The sequence below is a fragment of the Cricetulus griseus genome, chromosome 2, assembly GCF_003668045.3.
Source record: "Cricetulus griseus strain 17A/GY chromosome 2, alternate assembly CriGri-PICRH-1.0, whole genome shotgun sequence".
NCBI lineage: Eukaryota > Metazoa > Chordata > Mammalia > Rodentia > Cricetidae > Cricetulus > Cricetulus griseus.
This window is the reverse complement of record NC_048595.1, coordinates 398,896,285-398,914,659: the sequence shown is the minus strand read 5'-3', so window position 1 is coordinate 398,914,659 and position 18,375 is coordinate 398,896,285. Positions and strand designations below refer to the sequence as shown.

The following is an 18,375-nucleotide window of genomic DNA, read 5'->3' as shown; positions in this document are numbered from 1 at the left end:
ACACATCTTTAACCCCAGCACTTGGGATACAGAGGCAGGTGGATCTCTGTGAGTTCAAGGCCAGCCTGGTCTACAGAGCAAGTGCTAGGACAGGTTCCAAAACTACACAGAGAAACCCTGTCTCAAAAAAAAAAAATTAATATGTACTTCAGGGTGCAGGTACTGAGTTCCTGATTAGGTTAGATCTCTGTCCTTGAATAGCTTGTATTTTAGTAGTCAAGAACAGTAAAAGAAATAAGTGAAATATGTGATATATAGTAAGTGTAAAAACAAAAAATAGTACAACTGGGAAGTAGAGTGATTGTTCAGTGGGTAAGAGCATTTACTGCTCTTGCAGAAGACCTGTGTTTGGTTTCCAAGACTTGTGTGGTAGCTCATAACGGCTTGTAACTCCAGTTCAGTTGATCTGATGCCTCAGTGTTAGGTGCCTCGGGCACCAAGCATATACATGGTTTATAGATGTGCACATAGCTCTGGCTGCCTTTAAACTCTCTGTGTAGCCAGGCTGGCCTTGAATTCACAGAGATCCGCCTGCCTCTGCCTCCCAAGTGTTTGGTATTAAAAGCATACACAACCATAACTGGCATAAATCTTAATAATAATAATAATAATAATAATATAGCTGGAAATGGTGCTACGAGAATGTAATCCCCCCACCAAAGAGTTGGAAACAGGATGTTCATAAATTCAAGGCCATCCTGACTATATATACAGTGAGAGACCTTGTCTAAAAAACAAAACAAAAAAAAAAGAAGGGAGGAAAGGGTCAGGTATTGTGGCCCACACCTGTAGTCACAACACTCAGGAGGCAGAGGTGGGAGGACTACTGCAAGTTCAAGGCCAACCTGATCTACACCATGAGTTCCAGGTCAGCCAGAGATACACAGAGAGACCTGTCACAAATACAGAGAAAGGCTAGTGTGGCTAAATGGGGACAGCAACATTGAAATGAGATGGAGAAAGAAGTATTAGGAGCATTTCACATGCAGTCTTGGTTCTAACAATGGCTTCAGCTTTTATATTGTAGACATTGAAGGTGCAACACGAAGGATCTGATACTCTCCAGGAGACATCAGGGGTACAGAGGCAGTCTACCTAGATCAGTTGTTTCAGATCCTCTTCATGAGCTAAGGAGGATAAGTGTTCCTCAGTGTGCAGTCAATACTTAGTTTTCCACTCAATCCCTGCAGGAATTCTGACTGGTAGTTAATCCACTAAACTACTTATTTATTACAACAAAGATGCATTTAATTACTACTTTGAGGCATCCACATTATATAGGTACTTGACATAAGATAAGGCATTGTCCCTATCTCTCAAAGACTCATTGTGAACCTGTGAATGAGGTAAGGATAGATATCCTGTAAATGGGCCCTGGGCTGGGAGCTTCTGCTGTATATTCCAGTGCTCTCCCATGTGGATAATGCTCAGTAAATGCCTGAGGAATAAATGAATGTCTGCTCTGAAAGCACAGAGGACAAGACAGCCTGGTCTACAGAGTGATCTCCAGAACAGCCAGGGATACAGTGGATCCATATCCCTTTAAAAGTTTTCCTTGGAGGAAACAAGTGAACTTCACTGTGATAATACATGGAGGACAAGGCTTTAGAAGGGGGCTTTTACCTACCTAGGAATGAAGATACAAGAGCTTCCTCCCATCACAGTGCATTAAATGTGATGCTGTGCCCCAGTTTGGCTCAGTTCTTGCTTCTTGTACCTTGTTGTTCTCCAGGTCATTCATGACTTGAGAAGTCAGGATTCTGGAGAGTTTTCTCCAAAAAGAAATATGAGATTCATTTTCCTTTGTATTCTTTGTAATTACGGCAAAACATAGTCTTTTCTGTTCCTTTGTCCTGTTTTTTGACCACTTGCTCTCTACTGTTTGTCCTCCTTCCTGGCAGAAAGTCCCAAGGAAAGCTCAGAGCCAACGGGTTCCCCAGCCCCAGTGATTCAGCACAGCTCTGCAACAGCCCCTAGCAATGGCCTTAGTGTTCGATCTGCAGCTGAAGCTGTGGCCACCTCGGTTCTCACTCAGATGGCCAGCCAAAGGACAGAACTAAGTATGCCCATACAGTCACATGTGATCATGACCCCACAGTCACAGTCTGCGGGCAGATGATGCCTCCTGTGACGGAGAGATCCCCAGCCAGAGCTCGCCCGCCTGAGCCAAGAGAGAGATCAACTTACCCTTCCCTTCTGCCTTGGATGTGGCAGTATGGGAGAGGAAGAAATTGTGTGTTGTGAGTATGGACAGATGTCGGGCTCTTCTCTTTAGCCACATGATCATGTATGCTTGACACCTGTACTAGGGGCTTCTGGCCCCAAGCCACATAGATTATCCCCCAATGGTGGGGTTTCTTATGTACCGACAGCCAAAGGCCTTTCCATATGGTCTGAGCAATCATCCCTGGCCCTGATGCATGTGTACCTGTCTCTTAACACTAACCCTTGCACTTGTAGGTTTGGGGTTTCTCAGTGTCCTCTCCTCCCAGTGAGCTGTGGCTGTTATCTCCTTATTCCTTACTAGCATGCCACTTCCTGCCAGATAGAGGGAGACTAGATTTGATGGCATGTTACTTGCTGTCCCAACCCCAGCCACCCCATGCACTCAGGACTTTGTCTCCCAATAGCTGCTTATTTATCTCTTTTCCCCCTTCCTAAATTGCAGTGAAAACATTCACTTATTGAGAATGTAATCCCTTTGATGTATGAAGTAGCAGTATTTTCCACTTCTTACATGTGCTTTATTCCTTATTCCTATCTGCTACCAAAAACAAACACAAACCAAAAAAAAAAAAGTAAAACTCTGAGAGTTTGAATCATTTTTCATTTCCAAATCTATTGGGTACCTCATTTTGTCTCTAGACTTTCCTTAGTCTAGTGGTGGGGTCTTTCCTACCTCCCCACTATGCCTTGGGAACCTCATCTTGTGGCCTTATTGTTAGTGGCAATGAAAAGGGAGAGAGCCTGGGATCTAACTGGGCTTCTCTGTCTCCTTCCTTACCCTCCAGTTCTAATCATCAGGGCAGACAGGAACAGTGTAACTTAAAACTCGTTCCATCAGGTTACTGGATTAACTAATTCTCTTATGTTTTACAATAGTTTACTGGCAAAAGTCTACATATTGTCATCTTTGGTCATCTGTGTGCTCCTTCCTCCCCATTTTGCTCCCATGTCCACATCAATGCCTTTTCCTACCATAGCTACTTTAGATCAGCCCTCCTGGAGGTTGTCAAACAGGAGCTGCTTTCATTCTCTTATTCCTTTTTTTCTTCTCACAGCTCTCAGCCTCCCTTCTTTTCTGAGGTATATCTTATAACCACCAGTGTCCATCACCTTTCTCTTTCTCGACCTGCTTTCTCTCAGCAGGTTTCTAGCCTAGCCACTAGGTGTCTCTAGTCCTGAAATTTCTTTGAACTTGTTTTTTTGTTTTCTGTCCTGCAAATGTAGTGCTTGTCCAAGGCACAAGCTCCAGGGCTCTGAAACATTGTGGTCAAGGTCCTGAGCGGCTTTTGAGTGTAAGAGTGAGTGGAGAGAAAAGAAGAAAAAGGATAACCTCAGCAAAGCGCTCAGGATATGGCCCATCTGCCTGGGAGACTGTTGCCTGTGGCTATTGGCTACCCTTATTTGGTGGGATACCGAGAGGGAGATACACCCCTCCTTTTCCTCATTTTTCCTTGGCTCTGAACTGTGCAGTCTCCTCCAGAGCCAGAGGCCTGTGGATAGATAGGTCAGCTTTAGTAGCTCTTGAATAGAAAGCCCTCCCAGTTGTCCGAGAGCCGCCTTCTGCCATCTGCTCAAGCCAAGAGTCTCCTCTCCTGCCTCCATCTTAAATGTGCACAGTAACTGCTCGCTTCCTTTTTCACTTTGTCTTCCAAAATTCATTGTTATGGAAAAATAGAGAAAATGTTCTACCTTACATAATTATTTCCTGAGAGCTTAGACTAGTGAGCCCACCCATCCAGTGACATGTTCTGCTGCGTTTTATGTAAGTTTTCCCTCCTCCTCTTTAGGGTCAGTGCTGACCAGGCCACACCCAGTGAAAACACAGGAGATGGTTTTCTCATCCTCTACCACCAGGGACTCAACAGGAACAGCCCCTGAGGTGACAAGGCTAGCAAATGTCACCAGATGGTCAGGGGCAGGTTACCATCCCCGGGGATTTCACTTGGCTTTAGAAATTCACAGCCATAGTTTGTGCTCAGGATTTCTTTGGATGGCTGCTTCTTGGGGTTTTCTGTTGTTGTTTTCCTGTTTATAAATTCTCTTCTTTTTTTTTAAATTTTTGTTTTTTAAAGTGGGGTTTCTCTGGCTGTTCTGGAACTCACTCTGTAGACTAGGCTGAACTCACAGAGCTCCACCTGCCTCTGCCTCCCAGGTACTGGGATTAAAGGAGTGTGCCACCACCTCCACCAGGCTTTTTTTTTTTTTTTTTTTTTTTTAATTGTCTTAACTTCTACTAGCAGCCTTGCACTAAAGCATGACTGAGTTTATGGCTCCCAAGGAGCCTTCATAGACCCTTGGCTATCTTTCTTCCCCCATCAGTCAAGGGTTTTTAAAGGGTTATGAGTCTGTGTTGCTTCATCCATACCCTACCAGCCTACCCCCATGTGGATATCTAGTATATGTGGAGGTTCAATGTCACTTCCTTTACTCTAGTGCCTACTTCTCTGGGGTCTTTATTTTCATAGCAGGAAGTTAGTATTGGGGACCTTAATGATGTCAAGCACAACCAGAACTGTAGTAGGGAAGCAATTTTTTGTTTACTCTTTAAAAAACAAACAAAACAAAACAAAAAAACAGCAACTGCTTACAATGAAGCTTCTTTTACAGTCAAGGGGATTGTCACCTACATTATTGCTGCCAGTGGTCACTATCCAGACCTTTGCCTTCCAGACTTATGTGAACCAGAACCAGGTATCATAGAGGGTGTCAATAAACCCTTCTTGACATCTTGTGATCTGTCATACAGAAGTCTCTAGCCATGGCTATTTGGGGTTCTATATGCTTCTTGTATTTGGAAATCAATTTCTGCCTCTAGGCTTAGGAAATTTTGTGCTTTAATTTCATTAAATAATTTGACTATTCCTTTTGAATTTATCTCAGGTCCTCTTTCTACCCCATGGGTTCTGAGGTTTGTTTGATCTTTTTTTGAGTATATCCCAAGCCTTTTGGAAATGCTGCTCATGTTAATTTATATATAATGTCTGAGTATATTATTGTCCTAGCTTTGCCCTCCATTCCCAAACTGCTTGATCTTATCTCTTGGTGATGCTTTCTGGTGAGGTTTTTCACTTGTTTCTTTCATGTTAATTTCTGTTTGGTTCCTTTTCCATGTTTGAATGCCCTCACTAAAATTTCCCTCCATATTTCTGACTTCTAACTTCCTCCAGCTTACTCACTGTTTTGTTCACTGTGGAGGTCTTTGTATACAATTCCTTACTTCATTCATGTGTATTTGAGACTTCTTTTTGGTTTTTTGTTTTTTGTTTTTTGTTTTTTCATTTCCAAGCCAGCCTTTGCTAGGAAATATTTGAGACAGTCATTTATCCTTCTTTAAAATGAGACTCTGAATTCTTTCTCGGACATTTCAGTCATCTTAGTAATTTTGGTTTCCATTAAGGAGAGGTTTGGAGTGTGTCCCTAGTGGGCTGTGGTCTCACAATCTTTGTGTTTCTCTGTGGTGTTTTATGCATCACGTTAGATGGACGTATCCTCCAGTTTTAACTCATGTTTTTTGAACTCTGTTTTGTTTTACATAATCCACTGAGCTCTTCTTAAGAACCTATCAGAAAGGAGCTGAGAATGTGATGTCTGAGGACCCTTCTCTGTGCCCTTGCTACCCCTGTCCCACATAACAAAGCTTGTTCAGAATTGGGAAGGCTGAAAAGCCTCCCAGCACCCAAGGAGAACTAGAAAGGACATGGCCCCTTACTCCTTTCCTGTTGATTAAACACTCTAAATCTGCCTGCCTCCTTCCTCCACTCCTGTCCATGGGTGTCAGCAACAGACCACATACTAAAGGGAGCTGTGCTGGTGAGCCTTGCCTTGCTGCCTGCCTTCTCTCTCCCATTCTGTAGCTCTTGAGTCCTTTTCTTGATTGACTTCTCCCATCTCCTCAGGGACCTGCCCTCCCACACCATCATCCTGAGAGGTGGAATGCTTCACTGTAACCTGTGCTATCAACAGCCTGAACTACCAAAAAGACACATACAATTCTCCTCTTGCTTCTGAGAGGCTCCTTAAAGGTGCTAACTCCTGAGATTATGCTTCCCAGTTTGTCCCTTTCATAACTTTCTTCCCATCCCCAGATAACATATCCATTAATATTATTTACTATATCCACAAAAAAGAAATACATTATAGTCAGTCTGTTTACACTCCAGTCTTCTAGCTGTGTCACACGTGCCTTTGCTGATGACCTCTTCCTCCTTTCTTTAGACATGTTTGTCCAGAAAGGTTGGAGGAGCAGGACAGATGAGGACCCTAAGGCCTATTAGAAGATCCTACCCCACTACAGTCCAGCTAGACATTCTTCTTACAAATTCTGTTCTCTGTATACACATGCATGTGCATAGACAAATCCTCCTACTCCAACCAGGGCGGTGACCCCACAGGAGTGCCCACAGTGCCTGCTGGCCAACATTGCCGCCTTCTGCACTGTTACTTTGAGGTAAAACCCTACCCCAAATGAACAAAGGCTGGTGAGAGTAGGGCAGGTTAAGGCAGCTTATGTCCTTGTAGATGCACGTTTCTATTTTAGCTACTAGGTGTTTTCTTTGGCAGCTGTTAAGTGGCTGTGAGCAGTAGTTTCATTGACTTTACCTTAGGGCAGTGGTTCTCAGAACATGGTCGAGAGCAGCATCAGCAACACCATCATCTGGAGCTTGCTAGAAATGCACTCTCTTGGCCATCCCAACCTTCTGAGTTGGACACCCTGAAGGTGAGCTTTAACAAGCACTCTGTGCTTCTAGTACACACTAATGCAGGAGTCCCTGGGGGACAGGCTAGGAGCATCTTAGTTTTGGGATGACAAGGATTACTTTAAATGTGTCCTATGCATTAGCATTGAGTTTTTATTTCCCTCAGTCCCTCCTAAACAGTGACCGCCATATCACTCATCTCAAATTCTAGGTTTGTCTTCCTTCCAGTCTGAGCTCTAAAATGTTTTCCTGCGTTGTTCTGGACAGGACTTACCATACTCCCTTGCAGGTTCCCACTCTGCAATTTTGGTTTCATTAAGAACTAGCAGAAAAGCCGGGAGTGATGGGAGACACCTTTGATCCCAGGACTTCAGAGGTAGAAGCAGGAGAATCTCTGAGTTCAGGGCCAACCTAATCTACACAGGGAGTTCAAAGCCATCCAGAGCTACACAGTGAGACCCTGTCTCAAAACAAACAAACAACAAAATCAGCAGGAGCCATAGTTGTCCAGTTTCTCCTTGTGTGTGTGCATGCGCGCGTGCGCGTGCGCACACACATACACACACACACACACACACACACACACACACACACACACACACACACACACACACACACACACACACACACACACAGACCTCTTGCGGGCAGGGAGATTAGCCTCCACTCCCACAGTGGGGTCTGCTACATCCTGATAAAGTATCTGTTGAGAAGAAAGAAATGTGTATCTATGAATATATCTCTGTTCACCTATATATTTTTGACATGTAGCAATACCTCTCCATCCTCAAGGAACTCAACCCAGTCTGGGTCTCCCCAGGCTCCAGTGGTAGACCCTGACAGGAGGGAGGATACAGTGCTATGGGCTGTTTTGTTACAAAACTGTCTTTTCTCCTTTCCTTCTACCCAATTCAGCATGACCCCTGTGAGCAGGTTCTCACAATCTCCTGGGGCAGGGCTGAGGCAGGGGCTTTGAGCTCATCTCCCTAACCATCCCTTCTTACTTCCCCCATGCCATTTAGTAGTTATCACCCAGCCTTGCCTTTTCCCTCTGTCCTTTGCCCTGACATATACTGTGCCTTATTTATGCTGCAAATATAACATTAAACTATCAAGAGAATCACTGGTATGTTTGGTGCTTCCCTATTCAGACCCATGGGGCCCCTGGCCACTCCTGGTGACTAACTGGGCTTTCATGTCTGATCATCCTCTCTCCCTTCCACTTCTTAGGGCAGAAAGAGCAGGGTTCTCATCTCTGCTTTCTGTAAGTAACATGGTATTACAAAGTTCAGTTCTTTGAATTGCCTCAGACAAGGCATCACCAAAATACTTTCTGGAGAACTTAATGTGTGTTTCATTTAAACGGGGAATGGGAGTGCCTGAAGACCAGGAAACTCTTCTCTTTCAGTGTTTTGTCATCACCCACTTGCAACAATTGAAAGGAAGAAAAGTTCATACTCTCAAGAAAGAGACTGGGTAGTGTACACAGAGACAAAGTCAAGCTTTCTATAGAAGGGAGAGAGGGTTGGAAAGATGTCGTTAGGACTACATACTGCTCTTGCAGAGGACCCAAGTTTGGTTCCCACATCCATGTTGGTTGGCACACAGCCACCTATAACTCCAGCTCCAGGGGATCAGATGCCCTCCCTCTTCTGGCCTCCACAAGCACGGCACTCACCTGCACAACTCCCTCCCCAACACACACGCACAATTAAAAATAGAAGGAAAAAATTAAAAATAGGGCCGGGCGGTGGTGTCACATGCCTTTAATCCGAGAACTTGGGAGGCAGAGGCAGGAAGATCACTGTGAGTTCGAGACCAACCTGGTCTACAGGAGCTAGTTCCAGGACAGCCTCCAAAGCCACAGAGAAACCCTGTCTGAAAAAAAAAAAAAGAAAGAAAAGAAAAGAAAAGAAAAAGAGGAAAAGGCCTGGAAATGTGAGATAGACTTTGTTTAAAAGTTCACAGGTAATGCTCAAGAAAGGAACAGATGGTCCACTGGTTCCTCTTGTGTCTGTGTATTCTTTTATAATTACCATTGAAAGTGAACAGTGAGACAGACTGAAGAACTCAACAAAAGACACAACAGGCACCTCTGAGTTTCCTGGTAGGACAGATCCAAGAAGTGAATACACTATTGTTGGTTCTTACTGTGTAGGGCTGGTAAAGGTACCACCAAGCCTAAAGATCTGAGTTTGATCTCTGGACCCATGTGATGGAAGGAGAGAACTGTCAAGGTGTTCTCTGACCTCCAGATATGCTCTGTGGGGCATGTGTCTCATCTCACCCCCAGGTAAATGAATAAATAAAAAAGGGGAACACACAGGGGACTCAAGAAAGAAAGAACACTTGGGAGAGGGGCCGAAGAGATGGCTCAGTGGTTAAGTGCTGATCTTCTAGAGGACTTGGGTTCAATTCCTGGCCAGGCAGCTCACAACTCCAACTCCAGAGTATCTGATTCTGGACTGGCCTTCCCAGGTACCTGCACTCACATACATGAGTGCAGACATCCAAACAACTAAAGATAAAAATAAGTCTTTGAAAAAGGCCATAGACCAGTCTGGTCTACATATTAAGTTCTAGGCCAAGGCTACAAAGTGAGACCCTGTGTTTATTGGTTGATGGGTTGATTGGTTGGTTGGTTTTCCAGACAGGGTTTCTCTGTGTAATGGCCCTGGCTGTCCTGAAACTCACTCTGTAGACCAGGCTGGCCTTGAACTCAAGAGATCTGCTTCCCCAGTGTTGGGACTAAAGGCATGCACCATCACTGCCTGACTGAGACCTTGTATTTCAATAAATAAGAAGTCTGGGAGTTGGGAATCCCAAGGTAAGACAATGAAACAGGTAAGAAGAATTAAGTTATGTTGAGGTAAAGGTACCTGCTCCACAGAAGTCTGCTGGCTTCTTTCAGAATGCAGGGTCAGCCCAGACCATGGTACCCCAGAGTGACTGCTTTGTTTGTGGTCCAGTGGGATTGCTGTGTATTCCTTCCATTTACTGTTCACCACAGCCTCTTGATGACAGGAGCAGTTAGGTTTGTTGTTGTTTGGGTGCTGGACATTGTACTCACAGCCTCCAGCATGCAGGTTGCTTCATTTTATTGAGAATGAATTGAAGTTTACTGAAGTCAGAGTGAATTACAAGAGCAAAGAGAAAATGCTAAACTCCTGTTGTGCAGTGGCAGCGCTCACCATTAATCCCAGCACTCAGGAGGCAGAGGCAAGTGGACCTCAGTGAGTTTGAGGCCAGCCTGGTCTACAGAGCAAGTTCCAGGACAACCAGGGTTACACAGAGGAACTTTGTCTCCGAGGGAAAAAAAAAAAAAAAAAAAAAAAAAAAAAAAAAAAACTCCTGCCAGGTGTTGATGATGCTCATCTATAATCCCAGCACTTGGGAGGCTGAGAACAAAGACCAGCATACTAGGCTACATACAGAGTCCCAATCTTAGAAAACCACAAACAAGCTGGGCATGGTGACACAGGCCTTTAATCCCAACACTTGGGAAGTAGAGGCAGGCAGGTCTACATAGCAAGTTCTAGCCAAGGCTAAATAGTGAGACCCTGTTTTAAACACAGAGAGACAGAGACAAGAGAGAAAGAACCCAAAACAACAAAAAGCAGTGAACTGTTAAGATATGACCATAAGGGCTGGAGAGATGGCTCAGAGGTTAAGAGCACTGACTGCTCTTCCAGAGGTCCTGAGTTCAATTCCCAGCAACCACATGGTGGCTCACAACCATCTGTTATGAGATCTGGTGCCCTCTTCTGGTGTGTAGATACACATAGAAGCAGAATGTTGTATACATAATAAATAAAATCTTTAAAAAAAAAAAAGATATGACCATAATGAATGACAGGTTCTATGGGAAAATCATGAGACAGAGCTTACAGAATGTTCACCCAGGCCTAGGTTGCACCATTAGATAGATGTATCTAGACCATCCAGATAGAACTGAGGGTACCCCTCTACAGTAGAGCACTTGCCTAGCATACACAAGGCCCTGGATTTGGATTTGATCCCCAAGACCACAAAACTAACTAAAAAGCACCTCTTATCTACAAAACTAAATGTAAGTAGATTACAATAAAGCACTCCCCCTTGAGCAAAAAAGATAGGGATGAATGGAATGTGTGGAGGGTTTTTACATATGGGATGAAAGATGTTCTGAGACTCCATGGAACAAACTAAGACGTGATGGAGGCCATCAAGAAGCTAAAGCCAGCTCAGCACAGGGAGAAGTGTGTCCAAAAAAAGTCTCTGGAGATGGTAAGTTCCCTGGGGCTGGAGTGGGGGGGAAAGCAAAGGTAATCACAGTTGACATTTGGAAAATACCAGCTCTGTGCTTTGCTACAAATAATGCTTCTCATATTAAGTAATTCACTTTATTGTTCCTGTATGTGAAGAAAGCAAGGCTGAGAGTGTGATGGCTTGCTTTGCTTATGGCTAAGTCAGAACCCTGACATAGTCCTGCTAGAGACATGGCACACTGATACCTGCACGCCAGGTAATGTTAGGACTAGCTCCTTTGAAGAGTCCTTCCCTGACCTGGAGTGATTCTGTCTTTCCCTGAAGCGGGACCCTAGTCACCAGCACCAGTAGCATATTAGAACCAGAGCCAGGCAGAGGCGGTGATGACGAGAGGGAAACCTCCAAAGAACTGTGTCCTTAAATCCTCCTAGATAAAAAGACTTGGAAAAGGGAACGGTTGGACCTGACAGTAAACAGTAGTGACCACAAGGTGGCAGCAGAGCTCAGCTGTGGAGTCCCAGTTCTCTAACAAAGATGGGCTGTCCACAAAATTTATAAGACACCTCGACTCAGTAAGACTCCCAAACCCACCTTGTCCTGTAACTCACTTTACTGTCCATAGGTAAATCTTATGAGTAGGGATTCCATGTTTAACCTCACTAGAAGGAGCAGGGATTCTAATGGGCTGTGATCCTACCCTCCCATCCAGGAAATAATACTCAATCCAGTCAGGAACAAGAGTTGATCAATTGAAGCTCTCCAACCTGTTGAAGGATTGGGGGTTCTTATAAGGCTCCCCCAGGGCCTAGCTCTGACAAACCATCTGCAATTAATGATGCTTCCTGAGCTCTGGAGACAGGATTTATGCATCTAATAAAGTCTATAACTCCAGGCTTAGGCTGGGGTAGGAAGCTGAGAGCAGAAAGTCCCCAGGGGGGTATGGGAGGGGGGTCCCAGGTGGCTCTTAATAGAGCCATGCATTTCTATTGCCTGTCTACATTTCCCTCCAGGCTGCTGATGAGGTGGGGGTGGGGGACAGCAGGTATAAGAGGATGGTGTGCCAGTGGGGAGGTGGATGGCAACATGGATTCTAAGCGGGTTGCTGTGCGGCTGCTGTTGCTGCTGCTGCTGCTGCTGGACTGGGGCCGCACTGAAGAACCAGGAAGCCGGGATGGAGACCAAGTCTTTGCAGTGAGTGGTCACCCTTCCCAGCACCATTTTCCCCTTAGCTGAAATTTGTAATACAGGGTTTGATATTTCCAGGCTGCTAAAGCCTTCATGAAGTATGGCTTCTAAGGGAAATGGCTCCTCAGCCTGTGCAAGTTGCCCCTGGAAGTCGTGTCGTCGTCCCCCCCCTCCCCCGTCCCCCACCCGCCGTGTCTTCAGTGTCCAGAGGCTTTTCCCCTCCCTGTCACCCTCTCATCATAGGAAGAAGATGGGGGACCCTATCCATCACAGTATGCCCAGACTCCTGGGTCCCTCTTGCGTTTTCTGCTCCAGGCCATGAAGAGACCTGGCAGGAGCCCAGCCTTCCTCTTTCAGCCCCAGAGGTGAGGTTTAGCAGGCAGAGGCTGGGAAGGGCGGAGGGCGGAGGGCGGAGGAAGAGGTGAAGGAAGGTAAGACACAGGGAGCTTCAACTGAGGATGAATCTCTCCAAAGGTTTGGCAGAAGTGCCTGGGGGTCCTGGAGCAAAGAACAGCTAAGTCCCCAGGCTAGAGAGTTCTGGAGCCTGGCTGCCCCTCAGCGCTTTGGGAAGAAGTAACACAGCCTCATCCTCTGTAATGTCTGCATGTGTGTGCCATGTGTCCCCCTAAATAAAATGGTCTGGCTTGTGAATCTATGTGTTTGGACAAGACTTTCAGGGAATGGGTGGAGCCCAAGGGCAAGAAGCATAGCCCCCTTCACCCCCACTCAAACTCCCACCATTCTGCTGAATGGGTCCCCAGCTCACTGCACGTAGCCTTCTGCTTGCAGCAAAAACAACAGGGAATCAGTAAAATAAACAAATACACCATGTTTATTTCTCTGACAACCACATGACCCAGGGCCAGAGAAAGCAGGGTTTAGGAAGCCAAAGAGCAGCATTTATTCTGGACTCTGGTAGAATTCCAATTTCCTTTTCATTTGTCATCCATAGAATGGAAGCAGATCCTGTGCTGGCTAGGGCCCTATGGTTCATGTCTCCTTGCTTGCCTGTGCCTTCCTCAGTCTCAAGGCAGGCAGTCTGTGCCAGAGGTAGAGATGGCACCTCTGGAGGGCTCCAGAGCATGGTTGATGTATAGGCTCAGGCTCAGGAGGAGCAAAAAGTAAAAGGCGTACATCCATCACTGCAGCCAAGGTACTACTTGCTACCCGCCATGATCCTGAGGTACTGTAGGGCGCGGCGAGCAGCCTCACCTCTGGCTGCCTCCCTGGTAGTTGCAGAACCATGACACACAGTAGCTGGCTGGGTGGACAGTTCCACTAGGCACTGGCAGAGCCCACTCAAGCTCAGTTCTTCTAGAAACCAAGAAAGAAGAGGGAGGCAATGGGGGAGGGGCACCAAATAGGGTGTATGTCACCCATCTCCTAACCCCTTTATACTTGATCTGGTCCTGCCTCCTCCACCCCCAATCCCCCAGCTGGCCATACCAATGTCCAGGTAGCTGACATGGAAAGCCTGCTCCTCAGAGAGCTCACTGAGGACACTGCAGCAGGCAGAGCCCAGAGTCCCTAGAGAGCCCACAGAGCAGCTCCGAAGGGACAGGATCTTTTCTCCCACAGAATTGCGCAGGGAATCCCAGGTGCAGCCTGGCCCCCGGTTCCGAAGCCCATCCAGGCGGGAGCTCACCCCCTAGTGAGACGAGAGTGAGAAAGTGGTAAGGACTGTGGGGCCTAAGCCTCTGGCTCCCACACTCTAACCCTGCAACCTGCTTCAGTGGCCACTCAGGCTTCCTCACCCCAGTCAAAGTTGCCTACAGGGCTTTGCCCTGGGCAAACTTTCACCAGTAAGTACAGAACAGGTTGAGGCGACTGCTGGGCTCACAAGTTCAAGAAGCCCTGGGATTTGGTAAGAAGCAGGCCAGACTCACTTCCAAATCACAGACCCAACCAAGTCCCCACCATGTCCTGTAGTGTGAACCACATGGAAAGCCCACACAATCCACTTACAATGGAAAAATGATCGTCATCAGGTTCTGCCTCGTTGCCATCCCGGGCGTCCAGGGGTACTGTGTGCACTCGAAGCAGCATTTTAGCTGCTGCATTACGCTTTGCCAGTTTTTTGGAAGTGCCACTGCCTGAGTGTGGGGAAGGGATTGCTGGACTTGGGGATTTTTAACAGACCAATGCTTCCCCTCCAAGTTATTCTTAGATTAAAGGTCCCTCAATGGGGTATCACTGTAAAGAGGAGCTGAAGGCCTGTCCTTTTAACTGAGAAGCTGGTGGGCCAGAAAGAGGGGGAAAGATAGGCAGGGGCAAGGAAGACACAGGGAGTAAGAGCTGAGCAAAGCAAAGAAAGCTGGGATAGAACACAGCTAGACAAAGGAGCACCTTATGCTCAGGGTCAGAGTGTGGCAGAAACAGATGATAAGTAAGCCCCACTGTCCCGTTACCAATTTCAATGAAGCGCTCCACTCGGCAGGTCATGGTGAATTCTTTGCGGTGAGCAGGCCCAGACTCCTGGGTCACCATGTACTCTGGCAAACGCCAGCCTTTTTGCACCACAAGTTCCTTGAAAGGGAGACATAGGGAGCCCAAGGATGAGCGAGGAAAGGCTCCTTAGCCACATGGCCTTCTACCCAGGAGCCTCAGTCTTTGGGTGAGAAGGATAATCACCCCTCCCACAGCACACACACCCATGCCTCACAGCCCTAGTCCAGAGAAGACAGCACACGAGAACCAGAAGACGAGGCACACCTGTAGAGCACCAACAGGGTTGCACTCAGACTGCTGAGGAGAGACAGGGGGCTGCATCTCCATGGGAGGGCTCCTGAAGGAAAAAGAGCCCAGACCAATGCTGAGGAAAACGGGTTCTTCTGGGCTGGTCATGGGCTCGAGTACCAGCCACTACCACCATCTCCCAATTTTCCCACCCAGCAGGCAGCTATATCTGTCCAAATATCTCCCCCCATGAAGCTAGCCCCTGCTAGTTCCCAGGAGCATTTTGATGTGGAAATACTTCAGCAGTATCCCTATGACAGAGGTAAAGGGTCTGTACAGCTAATCCTGGAAGTACCTTCTGGGTCTTAAACACAGAACCTGCTGTAACCAACTCAGAAAATGGAGCCTATAAAATGTTTGAACAATCCAACATCCTTCACATGGCTATTTAAATATCATAAATTACCTATCTCAAGCTTACCAATGAGCTGGTACAAATTTTTTTCAATTCTTCCATTCTGTGTTTACTTAAAGACTTCCTCATCCTAACCTGCCTGGGTCCAAGTGCTATGAGGCTAGGGGCCTGCCTCCCTCCGAGATGTCAGGGAACTCAAGGTACCTGGTTAGTATAGCAGATGGAACAGGGGCAGCAACTTCAGCAGCAATGACAGGAGTGTCCTCGGGCAGTGAAGACTCTAGGAGAGAAAAAGAACTTCCCAAGGGGAAGGGAGCCTTGGATTCACACCCATGTAGAAGGGAATGAGAGTATGAGGTCTTTCTGACCTTTCCATCCCCTGAGAGAATCCCTTCCCCCTGATCTAGACTCAAGAGAGCCTCAGCAACAGCTCTTCCTCCTGGGATCCTCTGCTGACCCACACTGGCTCAAAAGCACTGAGGGTGGGGTAGGGGTAGGGCTCAGAAAACAGAATTTCTTCCTACCCAACAAGCTCCAACCTGAATGTAGAAGAGGGAAAGTCATGTGGCTAGAAAGGGGGCGTTTTGGGACCATCAGCCTTATCAGCCTTAGTCTCCACCCTCTATGGCTTACCCCGGGCCCAGAGTAGCCACCACCCATCAAAGGGGCTATTACCCTAGAAGCACCCTAGAGGAAATTCTCAGGAAGGGGCCAGGTCAGGGTGGCCATGAGTCACCAGGCCTGGATTAGGAAGAGAAGTAGGTGGTGAGGAGGCCTGGTTCTCAGCAGGGCTTCTAGTGTCCCTTGACTGTTCCTCCCTCACCTGCTGTCCTCCAGGGCTGGTTCCAGCATGCTCCCCCCTTTGAGGTGTTTGAGGGCCACCTCAGCTGCCTTGTGCTTGGCTGCCTTCTTGCTGGGGCCCTGACCTAAGAAAAGGGGTGTGGGCAATACTGGAGGTCACCAGCAGGACAGCAGAGAAACCAGCCCCCACAGCCTCTCTCCTTACAGCCAAGGGATTGAACAGCTCGCTTACCAACCTCCCCTGCCAGACTAGAAGGGCTCTGCTGACTGCTCAAATAGTCTTTGTCCTAGTTAGTTTTAACTGTCAACTTGGCACAACCTCGGATCATATGAAAGGAGAGCCTTTATTGAGGAATTGCCTAGCTCAGACTGGCCTTCGAACATGTCTGTGGGAGACTGTCTTGATTGTTAATTGAGGTAGAAATGCTCAACTATTGTGGTACCATCCCTTGCAAGGCAGGTGGCCCTGAATGTGGAAGCACTGGGCATCTGCCATTGTTCCGCTGTGCTTCTGTGGCTGTGAAGTAAGTGCCTTGGTCAGCTGTAATGCTGTGTGGAACAGCAAGCAGGCAGCAAGGATGAGTTTATTCTCTTTGCTCTCTGCTTTGTGGATACCTTCCCCACAATGATGACTGTAAACCAATCAAGCCTTTCCTCCCCTATGCTGCTTTAGTTAAGGTGTTTTATCACAATATAAATGGGCCTAGAGCAGCCCTTAGCTTTCAATTATCTCCCATAATTAAGTCATGTAAGGCAGGATTTGAGCTCCAACACTGGGGAGAGGGGAGGTGTCTTCCTTTTCTCTGCAAAAGCACTTTCTTTTCCCTCAACAAATAAGCAATAGAGACAACAAAGGATCAGTTCTAAAGTCAAAGCTCTACTCTGCCACTTATTAGGGCCAGTCATTTAATTTCTGATACTAAGCCCTCTATGGTCAATATGGGTCAAGAGGCCAGCAAAGTGTGTGTTTGCTCCCCCAAATACCCATGGGTAGTTCAGTGTCTCATCTACTTTTCATCTAAGGTGGTAAGAGCAGCAAATTCCTGTGACATTTCCTGTTCTCACCAGTGAGTCTCTCGGGTCCTATCCACCTTCAGGCAGTGGTTTTTCCCCTGAAACCTCTCCATCCCTCCCTGGCCTTAAAGGAGAGGACTGTGGTGAAGCGATCCCACGATATTAAGCCACGGGCCCTGTGAATGCACACCCCAGCCAGGCTGCCCAAGCCTTCCTCACCAGTGCAGCTGGTGTCGCCAACGGTGACCCGGAAGGTGAAATTAGGCTGATGGGCTTGGCCCTCGGCTTTGAGAAGGTCGTACACGGGCGTCTTTCCTATTCTGGTCCCATACTCCTGAAGAAGGCTGATCGGGGTCTTGCCCGGGTTGGCGGCCAGCATTTGCTCTATGCTGGGAGGGAGGGGCACACACCAATATCACACTTCCCCTTTCGGCACCCACCTGACCAAGCACTGTCACATTAGACCTAGCACATTACTGGGTCCATGGATCCCCAGGCAGTATAGCATCCATTGACTGGGCTAACAGTTAAGTTGCAGGAGGGAAAGCAAGGTCCTCTACCCCAAGGCAAGTGGAAACTGTACTGTTCTCAGTTAAGGCGAGGGAGCCTGTGCCGTAGTGCTGGTTGGACGTGCATTTCCCCCTGGCACAATGGAATTCGGGAACCCAGTACCCACCAAACGCACTGAACATCAGGGCATAAAGCGTAAGGCTCCAGTGCAGTCTGGGAATCAAGCCAACCCCAAACTAGAGCTGGAGGCGGTGGCCACTGACCCAGTGCATGCCGGGAACCTCTGCCCACTACCCCAGTGCTTGCTGGGAACAACCCTCAGGCCAGGTGCATGCTGGGGCTGCGCCGCTACCCTCCGCACCGCCTCACACTTTTCGTCCTGCAGGAATGGAAATTAGGCAGCTCACCTGGGCAGCCCGCAGCCTGTGGTAGTGCCGGAGCCCTGCTCCTCTTCACTCATTCCCTCCTCCGTCCCCGCGGGCGCCACCGTGACTACAGCCTCCACGCGCCCCAGTACACCGCCGACGAGCTAGGGCCGGGGCCAAGCCCGGAGTCGCGGCCGGTAGGGCCCGCCGCGGGGCATGCTGGGATCTGGAGTCCCCC

The 18,375-nt window shown here is 47.5% G+C and overlaps 3 protein-coding genes across 11 annotated transcripts in view; 2 read left to right on the top strand and 1 right to left on the bottom strand.

The window, feature by feature from the left end:
• LOC100764874 (cyclic AMP-dependent transcription factor ATF-7) overlaps positions 1-3,120 on the top strand; it is an 85,923-nt gene extending 82,803 nt beyond the window's left edge. For 4 of the 5 annotated variants that reach the window (XM_027396715.2, XM_027396716.2, XM_027396714.2 and 1 more), the window contains one exon: positions 1,902-2,119. In XM_027396715.2, coding sequence (XP_027252516.1) covers positions 1,902-2,119 — 218 coding nt within the window. Of the gene's footprint in view, positions 1-1,901 lie in introns of all 5 variants that reach the window. The other variant, XM_027396711.2, reaches the window with a different exon arrangement.
• A 7,121-nt stretch (positions 3,121-10,241) lies between these two features.
• Npff (neuropeptide FF-amide peptide precursor) lies at positions 10,242-13,007 on the top strand. The gene is made up of 3 exons (XM_027396745.2): positions 10,242-12,362; positions 12,600-12,721; positions 12,831-13,007. Exons 1-3 carry the CDS (start codon positions 12,036-12,038, stop codon positions 12,931-12,933), a joined length of 552 nt encoding a protein of 183 aa, XP_027252546.1. The 5' UTR covers positions 10,242-12,035; the 3' UTR covers positions 12,934-13,007.
• Positions 13,008-13,164: 157 nt separating this feature from the next.
• Tarbp2 (TARBP2 subunit of RISC loading complex) lies at positions 13,165-18,373 on the bottom strand. 5 transcript variants are annotated; one of them, XM_027396742.2, is made up of 9 exons: positions 17,939-18,069; positions 17,482-17,651; positions 16,271-16,373; positions 15,652-15,744; positions 15,069-15,141; positions 14,765-14,882; positions 14,322-14,449; positions 13,803-14,004; positions 13,165-13,670 (listed from the first exon to the last, which is right to left on the bottom strand). In XM_027396742.2, the coding sequence occupies exons 2-9, from the start codon at positions 17,639-17,641 to the stop codon at positions 13,513-13,515; spliced, it is 1,035 nt and encodes a 344-aa protein (XP_027252543.1). In that variant the 5' UTR covers positions 17,642-17,651; positions 17,939-18,069; the 3' UTR covers positions 13,165-13,512. The 5 variants fall into 5 exon arrangements, with proteins under 5 accessions (XP_027252543.1, XP_027252541.1, XP_027252542.1 ...); XM_027396740.2 differs by lacking the exon at positions 17,939-18,069 and adding an exon at positions 18,180-18,373 and having other exon boundaries at positions 13,166-13,670; XM_027396741.2 differs by lacking the exon at positions 17,939-18,069 and adding an exon at positions 18,180-18,373 and having other exon boundaries at positions 13,166-13,667.
• Positions 18,374-18,375: the final 2 nt, after the last annotated feature.

Excerpts from the sequence above, each read along its gene's own strand:
- Tarbp2 (XM_027396740.2), bottom strand. The coding sequence starts at position 18,232 with ATGAGTGAAGAGGAGCAGGGCTCCGGCACTACCACAGGCTGCGGGCTG. Across the intron at positions 15,142-15,651 it reads CCATCTGCTATACTAACCAG|GAGCCCTCCCATGGAGATGC; the intron begins GTACCTTGAGTT and ends TTTTTCCTTCAG. Across the intron at positions 14,450-14,764 it reads GGAGCGCTTCATTGAAATTG|GCAGTGGCACTTCCAAAAAA; the intron begins GTAACGGGACAG and ends CCCCACACTCAG.
- Npff (XM_027396745.2), top strand. The coding sequence starts at position 12,036 with ATGCATCTAATAAAGTCTATAACTCCAGGCTTAGGCTGGGGTAGGAAG. Across the intron at positions 12,363-12,599 it reads ATGGAGACCAAGTCTTTGCA|GAAGAAGATGGGGGACCCTA; the intron begins GTGAGTGGTCAC and ends CTCTCATCATAG. Across the intron at positions 12,722-12,830 it reads TTCCTCTTTCAGCCCCAGAG|GTTTGGCAGAAGTGCCTGGG; the intron begins GTGAGGTTTAGC and ends ATCTCTCCAAAG.